The 9,293-nt window shown below is 39.2% G+C and overlaps 2 protein-coding genes across 2 annotated transcripts; one reads left to right on the top strand and one right to left on the bottom strand.

Annotated features, from left to right (window-relative positions):
• Nucleotides 1-2,091: 2,091 nt before the first annotated feature.
• Nucleotides 2,092-3,150, top strand: LOC131657664 (uncharacterized). The gene has a single exon (XM_058927036.1). It carries the CDS (start codon nt 2,092-2,094, stop codon nt 3,148-3,150), a length of 1,059 nt encoding a protein of 352 aa, XP_058783019.1.
• Nucleotides 3,151-7,715: 4,565 nt separating this feature from the next.
• Nucleotides 7,716-8,968, bottom strand: LOC131619132 (ethylene-responsive transcription factor 15-like). The gene has a single exon (XM_058890273.1). The coding sequence runs from the start codon at nt 8,927-8,929 to the stop codon at nt 8,453-8,455; it is 477 nt and encodes a 158-aa protein (XP_058746256.1). The 5' UTR covers nt 8,930-8,968; the 3' UTR covers nt 7,716-8,452.
• Between the last annotated feature and the right edge of the window lie 325 nt (nt 8,969-9,293).

Genomic DNA, 9,293 nt, shown 5'->3' with positions numbered 1-9,293 from the left:
TCGGTTTCGCGAAATTCTTCGAAGAGAAGGATGTGAGGATGTTAGCAGTGAGGGTAGATAACATTTTCATAATGGGGAAGAAAATCCACGCCAACATTCCAAGGTTTCAGAGGGGCGAGACGACAGGTTTCAGCGGCAAACCTTATTCAGGGGCAGGTTCAAATTCAGCGAAGCCTCAGCAGGGGATGTTTGTTAAAGCTTCTGATCAGATTAATGGAGGGTTCAGAAGAAATAACAGGCCCTATGCACAGGTAACCGAGAATTCCATTTTGAAGGAGGAGAAGTGCATACTGAACTTCAAATCTAAGGCAGAAACCAAGGCGAGATTGGCTAAAGCGTATGTCGGAAATGTTCTGATTCCGGGTTCGGCTGATTCTATTCAAACTCAATTCGAATTGGAAGGGATGTATGTTATAAAAGTCACTCCTCTGGGGGGTAATCGTTGTTTGCTTCAAGAAATGGAGGAGGGTTTTATTGAGGACTTAATCGGTGAGGGCGAAACTTGGTGGAAAGGTTGGTTCAGTGAAATAAGAAAATGGGAGGATACTGATATACATGGGAGCAGGACTGTGTGGATAAAGGTTTTCGGAATCCCGGTTCACGCTTGGGACGACGATTTCTTTGTGGAGTTAGCTGAGGGCATCGGTTCTTTCGTGAGCATTGACGCGAACACGGCTTCAAAAGCATGTTATGACTTCGCAAGAATCCTGCTGAAAGTTGACATTGGTGTCTCAGTACCGGAGGCCGTGGAGGTCGTGATAGACGAGAAGTCCTTTTCTTTGTTCTTGAGGGAGGAAATCTATGACGCTTTGAGGATAAATCCAGGTAATTCTAAAACTCAAATTACTGGCCCCGAGTCTTCGGACTCGGATGAATTCTGGATGAACGATTTGCAGGAGCAGAATATCAATTCGGTTGATGAGTGTTCGGATGACATCATAGAACATCTTTCAGAAAGTGGTTTTGGGGCTACTCCTTTTGTTGATATGGCTGTCCCAAAGTCGGGTGAGGGGAAGTGTGGTGGCAGTGGTGCGGTGTTGGAAAATAAAAACAGTGGCTGTTGTGGTGATGGTGTGAACCATAACTTGGGAGATAATGCTGCTGTCTTGGTGAATTGTAATAGTGGCAGTGGTGCGGTTATGGTAAATTCGGAGGACATCATAGAACAATTTTCTGATAGCGGTTTTGGGACTATTTCTGTGGTTGCTAAGTCAGTTCCAAAGTCGGGAGAGGGGAGGCATGGGGGGAGTGGTGCGGTTTTGGCAAAAACTAACAGTGGTCGGTATGGTGATGGATTGAACCGTAACTTGGGAGATATTGGTGCTGTTTTAGAAAATTGTAACAAAGGTTGTTGTGGCATTGGTTTGAAGCGTAACCTGGGAGTTGCTGGGGCAATTTCTTCTTCTAATGGGCTTTTTGACAGGATGTTGGGCACTGTTTCTGCCGCTGCCGAAGCAGCAGGGCAGCCGGTCCTGGTCCTCTCAGCCGGTGATGCTACTGGTACCGGGTCTGTTAATTCAGTGGTGAATTGCAGCATGGTTCCTGAAGATCCTAGCACGGGGAATAAAAACTGCGGTTTAGAAAAATGGTCGGTAAAGGAGGAGTAGGAAGCAAATTAAAGGGGCAGGGGCGGAAAAGTAGTGTTGGTAAGAAGGCTGTTTGTTCAGGGCAAGTTGGCAGCGCACCTTGTGTGAATGGTTTGGTGCGTTCGGATTCTTCTCTATCTTGTTCTTTGTGTTACGGAGAACAAACGGAAGAGTCGGATATTTGTAGGAATAATGGGCGGATTTGGGAGCAATTGGATCGTAATATGGGAGGAAAATTGTTAGCGGCTATGATGGTTTTGGGGGTTGTGAATGTGGATGGTAGAAATGACTTGGAGAGCAAGTGTGGTAGTTCTGAAAAAGGGGGGGCTAAGGATTCGGTGTCTGGGAGGGAGTCTAAAAAGGATCCCCAATGATTTTAGGATCCTTGAATGTTAGAGGATGTGCGAATGCACTTAAAAGAAGGAGAATAAAGGACTTGATTAAGAAAGGAGGAGCGGAGTTATTTTTGATTCAAGAATAGAAAATTTCTAACTTTAAGGAGGAGATGGCTAAAAGCTTGTGGTATGGTGGTGAGGTTGGATATTCTTTTTCCAACTCAGTGGGGAGGTCGGGAGGTTGGATTATCTTGTGGAATTCCATCAATATGGAGGTTATTAGTAGTTTTAGAGGGGACGGTTTTTTAGGAATAAAAGTCCTATGGAAGAATGATATTTACTATGTGGTCAACGTCTATTCTTCGTGTGATATTATCAAAAAGAAATTGTTGTGGCAAGAGTTGTTGAGGTTGAAGAACGCTTTTACCGACGGAGAATGGATTTTTGGAGGGGACTTTAATGCCATAAAGGATAGAAGGGAGAGGAAGGGGAGAGCGGTTACTATTAATAATATCGAGATAGACTTATTTGCGGAGTTCATTGTTAATAGTGATTTGGTGGATGTACCGAGCAAAGGAAAAAAATTCTCTTGGTATAGCGGTGACGGTAGATCTATGAGTAGAATTGACCGATTTCTTGTCTCGAATCAAGTTGTAAACAAGTGGGGGGTGGTTGGTCAAATCATTGGTGATAGGGATATCTCAGATCATTGTCCGGTTTGGTTAGTGAAGGATAATGTTAATTGGGGACCGAAGCCGTTCAAATTTAATAATGAATGGTTCTCTTTTGATTCTTTCTTGCCTTTTGTGAAGAAAGAGTGGAGATCTATGAATGTTCGAGGGAGAGGCGATTATGTGCTAAAGGAAAAACTTAGACTTTTAAAGGAGAAGCTTAGGAGGTGGAATATAGATGTGTTCGGAAGGATTGATTTGGAAGTCGAAGAGGGAGTTAGGGAATTAAATATGGTGGATAGTAGGTTGGAAGATGTTTCCGAAGAATTGCGTCGGGAGTTGGTGGAAAAGAGGAAAGAGGCGTCTAGTAGAATATGGAGGAATATGAGAATTAAGGAGAACATGCTAATTCAAAAATCAAAGGTGAGATGGATGAAAGAGGGAGATGCGAATAGTAGTTTCTTTCACAAGGTGATGAAAGAAAAAAGAAGGTTTAATCATTTAGGTCCTCTCCTCTCGGAGGGGGGTATGGTGGAATCGGTGGAGGAGATTAGATAGGAGGTTTTCAATCATTTTAGCAACAAATTTGTCGAACCGGAGGTAGAAATGCCTTTGTTGGAAGGGATAGATCTCAAAAGTATTAGCGTTGAAGAAGGTTTGCTCCTTGAAAAACCCTTTCAAGAGAGTGAAATCAAGGAGGCTATTTGGGTTTGTGGGGTAGACAAAAGTCCGGGCCCGGACGGTTACACGTTTCTTTTCATTAAGAATTGTTGGGCGTTTATTAAGGAGGATTTCGTTAAATTCTTCAATCATTTCTTTGATGGAGGAGTTATTTCAAAGGCGGTCACATCTTCTTTTTTGACTTTGATTCAGAAGTTGCAAAATCCGTTGACCTTGGACGGCTATAGGCCTATTTGTTTGGTGGGATGTTTGTACAAAGCTATCGCCAAACTATTGGCGGGAAGACTTAAAGGGGTGCTTAATTCAATCATTTCTCCTTGCCAAAACGCTTTTGTGCCCGGTAGACAATTGTTGGATGGAGTGTTAGTGGCTAATGAGGTGATTGATTATGCTAGGAAGGAAGGTAGAGAGTGTATGCTTTTTAAAGTGGATTTCGAGAAAGCTTACGACAAAGTTAGTTGGAGCTTCTTGCGTTACATGATGAAAAGGATGGGCTTCGGGAAGAAATGGATGGGATGGATGGAGTTGTTGGTGTTTAATAGTAATATGTCGGTGCTTGTGAACGGTAGCCCCACAAAGGAATTCGGAGTTTCTAGAGGTTTGAGACAAGGTGATCCGTTATCTCCTTTCCTCTTCGTTTTGGTGGCGGAGGGATTGACGGGCCTTATTAGGAAATCCATTGATATAGGAGATTTCGGGAGTTTTTCTATTAAGGGTGCTTGTTGTGTGGATCTTCTTCAATTTGCAGATGACACTATGATTGTGGGGGAGGGAACATGGAAACACCTTTGGGCCATCAAAACGGTTCTAAAGGCGTTTGAAATGGTATCGGGTCTTGGAATTAATTACCATAAAAGTAAGTTGATTGGCATCAATGTTAGGAGATCTTTTTTGGATGCCGCGTCCTATTTTCTCTCATGCAAAGTGGAGGAAAATAACTTCTCTTTTCTTGGTATTCCGATCGGGTGTGATCCTAGGAAGACTTCGACATGGCTCCCCTTTTTGAGTAAGGTGAAGAAGCGGTTAACGGGGTGGAAGAATCTGTTTCTAAACTTGGGAGGGCGTATCACTCTTTTGAAAGCGATTCTTACGCCACTTGCAATTTTTACCATGTCTTTCTATAAAATGCCGTTGAAGTTGGTGAGAGAATTCAATTCGATTCAAAGTAATTTCTTGTGGGGTGGAGTGGGAGAGAAAAGGAAGATACATTGGATTAGTTGGAAAAGGGTGATGTCTCCGTTCGACAAAGGGGGTTTAGGGATAAAAAATATTTCGGCTTTCAATTTAGCACTCCTTTGCAAGTGGAGGTGGAGGATCCTAAATGGTCATGAATCTCTTTGGTTTAACGTCTTGAAAGCAAGGTACGGAGATTTATTTTCTTTTATTTTTCATGGTGGTGATGGTATCAAAATTCCTTCTTCTTCTTCTTTTTCTTCTTGGTGGAGGGATTTAGTGAAGATTGGTTATCGCTCGTTTAGAGATCCTATAAAGGAGTGTTGTTTGTTTGATGTTCATAATGGTTTCAACACTCCTTTTTGGGAAGCAAGGTGGTTGGACGGTGTCATTTTGAAGGATTTGTTTCCGGACTTGTTTTTGTTTTCTAGTTTGAAGGGGGTGTCGGTGGCGACTATGGGAGGTTGGTTGGAGGGTGTTTGGAGGTGGGGGGATTTTGGTATTTCCGTGTCGGTTTTGGAGGATGCCGAGGTGAGGAGTCGTTTCCTCTCTTTTTGTCTTTTGGTGGGTAATTTTGGAGGATTTAAGGATGGTAAGGACTCGGTAAAGTGGGAGAGTAATAAAGGTTTGGATTTTTCCGTGGCTTCTTGTTATGCTTTCTACGGTAACGACTTTGTCCCGCATGGACCACCTAACAAATTTGATGACGCTTTTCGGCTTGTTTGGAAAGTAGAGGTGCCTTTCAAAATTAAGGCATTTGGTTGGAGACTCCTTCATGATAGATTACCTACCAAGAATCTTTTGGTCTTGAGATGTATTCATTTTCCCGTTGATAATTTAATGTGTTTTTTTTTTGTGGAGTGGATGTAGAGAATAGAAACCATTCCTTTTTTGGTTGTGCTGTGGTGAAGAATATTTGGAAAGAAATAGCTTTTTGGGTCGGTAAAGTGGGTTATATGGAGGACGAATGTTTGTCCAATTTTATGGATTGGCATAGGTTCTTTTGTACACAAAAGTTAGTAGATAGCAAAGTTGATGTGGTTTGGTTGGCAACAACTTGGACTATATGGATCACTAGGAATGGAGCTTGTTTCCGGGAGGAGGGTTGGAACGTTAATGACATTGTTTGGAGCATTAAGCTTCTTGTTTGGAAGTGGTCTTTTTGCGGAAAAATTACACATTCCAATTATTCCTTTTACGAGTTTAGTAAGGATCCGATTCTTTTTCTCTCGTAATGCTTTTGTAATTGGCGTGTAATTTTTCTCTTGTTCCGGGTTTTTTCCCGCCTTCGTGTAAACAGGTTTTGAGAACCCTCAGTTCTCTATTATATAATATCTTGCTTACACCAAAAAAAAAAAAAAAAGAGTCTGGTAAGTTTTAGTGCTGTGGGAGAAATAATAAAACTATTTTATATTAAGCACGCATGATGACACATGTGGGCACGTGGTCAACGACCTAGCAGAACTTTTCATCGTATTCTAAAATCTAAAGTTTAGTTCGCTTTTAGTATTTTTAAATTTTAAATTATTCAATTTAGAGCATGATATTGTCTTCTTGTTGGATGCTGATTATCTTTTTCAAAGCAAAATGACCAAACAGAATGAGTGATAGAATCTGTCCCATATTTTTTTCTCAATTTACCGAGGGAGAATGTTAATTTGCATATACCATATTAATGATATTTTTTATGTGATGTGAGCAAAAGTTTTAAACTCACATTTTCTAATATGTCAGTTTCGTCCCACTTTATTGCATATACCAAAAAATCTTTAGACAACAAAATAAAGTGCTCCCGCCCCGCCCTCATATTTACTATAAAAGTGATCCATATACAAATTAGTGAATATTTATACATAATTTTATTTGTTGTGCGATCAATTTATTTCATCTTGTAGCTTCAAGGTTCAATTTAATTAGTATGAAGGTGCTGGCTTGCAAGGATTATTTGGGAGAGTACATAACTTTGGGTGTTAATCACTTTTGTTGTTCTATTTCCTATTTTCCCTTTATATTGTAGTTTTTTAACTAATTATTTCTGGTGCGTATTCTAATCTCTTCTTCTTTTTTTCAAAACTGATTTTTAAGTTCATATAACATTAAAAATAATACCCTAATTAGGTAAGAAACTCTAATGAATGAATTAACTAATATAATATTGTTGAGTTTTCATTTCACCCTGTGAGAATGGGACACGGAACTGATTTGCTCTCTTCTAGCTCCGCCTCTTTGGAACCCTAGCACCTTTCTCCAACAAAACACCACCATTTACTTTTCTCTAACTCCAACTCATGGTTTTAAATTGCGGTTGCGGCTGCGGATGCGGTTGCGACTGCGGGTGTTGCGATTGTGGTCATTGCGGTTGTTGCGATGTGCATTGCGGCCGTTGCAGTGTGAATTTTTATAAGGAAGTGTTTGAAATACAATGTTTAAAAACACTTAATCTTCCGTTTTTTCATTACATAAGAAGTAAATTGAGGTTTAGAATTCTAATATTTTGATTTTTGAGGAAAATACTTGAAGATGCATGATTGAAATTGTCTGATGTGGTTCATAATACAGCCGGAGACGTATTTTTAAAATCACACCGCAATTGCGGTCCGATGCGGTTGCGGAGGCAACCGCATCCGCAATATTGCGGGTGTAATTGCGGTTGCCGACCGCAATTTAAAACCATGCACATGGTTTTACATTGCGGTTGCGGTCGCAGATGCGGTTGCGGTTGCGGGTGTTGCAATTGCGGCCGTTGCGGTTGCTGCGATGCGCGTAGCGGCCGTTGCGGCGTGAATTTAAATTAATAAATATTTGAAATTAACCATCAAAAAATACTTAATGTTAATATTTTACATTACAAATCACATATAAATTGAGTTTATGAGTTCTCAAATATTGAGTGATGATGAAAATATGTGAAGAAACATAGATGAAGGTGTTTGATGCGAATTCTAGTGTTGTTGAACGTGTGATTGCAAATCACGCTGCAGTTGCGGCCCGATGCAGATGCGGAAGCTACCGCATCAGCAATATTGCAGCTGCAATTGCGGTTGCGAACCGCAATTTAAAACCATGTCACAAAACCTGCCAGAATGTAATTGCATGTTTGAATTTCTAATACGTTACAAGAATTTGGAGTAGTACTAGATATATTTTTCAATATGGCATGTTTAAAGTTGTGCATGGGAAACTATATAAGTGTGTGGCACATTCTATGTACTAAATGTATGTGATGTCTTTGCCTTACTATTTGTTGGAATTGGCTGAAATTCAACTTAGAAAAATGTCTCACTTTATTTCGGATTTTAAAGGAAGATATAGACTAAACTATATATGTATATGTATTCTAATTTTGTTACAAAATGCATCAATCTCTGACACTTTATAATTTATATCTGATTCATCTCTTTCTCATATACTCTTGGCTTAGAATGTTATGAGAAATAAGTTGTTATTTAATTTGGAAGTGTATATATATCAGAGTCATGGGATGTTTGAAAGAAATCTATGTGTTACAATTTTTTGTGCTATTATTTTGGAGAATTGTAGTTTGTACACATTATCGTTTTTGCATGCGATTTTGTTTCTTAATTTCTATTTATCGTTTTCCCGAACAATACTGTCTATCATCATGAAGGTACTTGTCATGTTTTTTGACTTTATTACTCTTTGAATTCAAGTTATGAATAAAGTTTGTTTCTTATGAAAAATAAAAGAGAACACAAAACCTAAACAAGCAGACGCTTCATAAATGATGTTGTATAAAGCCCAAAAAAAAAACAAGAATGAAAAAAGTCAAAAAAGGAAAGAAAATTACTGAAATTAAGAAGTTGATTTGAAGTAGCTGTTGTTGCTTGTACTTTGGTCAGACATGGTTAGAAGTAGCTCAAGATATTCAACTCCCAAATCCTCTAACACCAAAACACTTGATGATGATGATGATGATTCCTCTGATTGATCTTGTTTTCCTGATTTATTATTATTCTTTACACCTCTTGATGACAACTTCCTTTGGTTATAGTGTCTCTCCTTGAGTGCAAGTGCAGGAGAAGATCCTTCTCTGCAATCTTATTGAATCTCTTGCAAAGACTCTAACCCTTTGAACAGAAAATTTGATGACAGCATTATTGCCTCTCATTGAAAATGCAGCTTGATCATAAGCTAAAGCGGCATCTTCAGCACTATCAAAAGTTCCAAGCCAAACCCTTCTTCCTCCTCTAGTTGTATCTCTGATCTCTGCAGCAAATTTCCCCCAAGGTCTTTTCCTTACACCTATGTATGATCTTTCTTTATCTTCAGAGTTCTTCACTAGTTGATTTGACTCAGTTTTTGTTGGTCCTTGGTCAACCATATCGTAGGAAAGAAAATCATGAGTAGGGTCATGATGAACATGATGAAATGATTTAAAGAGAACAACATTAGCAGGATCTTGTTGCGACACTTTCGAATCTGGGTTATGGAAGAAAGAGCAAGTACTATTCATGATATGCATTAGGAAAATACTTGTTTCTGTTTGGTTCTTAAATTCTTGTCTGCCTTCCACTCTTGGTTATAATTTTGATTTGGTTTATTAAAATGTCAATTTGGATTATTATAAGGGGACAACTTCTCTAGCCATCAAAAAAGTTGGGTAGTGTACCTCCAACCAATCACATGATTCCACCTCATTTAATACATTTAATTATTTATTAAAATATAATGTTTGTTGTTTTCAAAGCATATTACAAAGGAGGTAACTCTGAAGGAGGTAACTTTTTGAGTTGGATAGATAAGAATTCACCTTATTATAATAATGATTGTTTATTGAAAGAATCTAAATCTACTGAAGATGCTTATGTTATAAAACTAATGACAGT

This window comes from Vicia villosa, linkage group LG1, assembly GCF_029867415.1.
Source record: "Vicia villosa cultivar HV-30 ecotype Madison, WI linkage group LG1, Vvil1.0, whole genome shotgun sequence".
NCBI classification, from domain to species: Eukaryota; Viridiplantae; Streptophyta; class Magnoliopsida; order Fabales; family Fabaceae; genus Vicia; species Vicia villosa.
The sequence above is the reverse complement of the archived record's forward strand: the minus strand, read 5'-3'. Positions and strand labels throughout refer to the sequence as shown.

Coding starts and splice junctions, on each gene's coding strand:
- LOC131657664 (XM_058927036.1), top strand. CDS start 2,092: ATGGCTAAAAGCTTGTGGTATGGTGGTGAGGTTGGATATTCTTTTTCC.
- LOC131619132 (XM_058890273.1), bottom strand. CDS start 8,929: ATGCATATCATGAATAGTACTTGCTCTTTCTTCCATAACCCAGATTCG.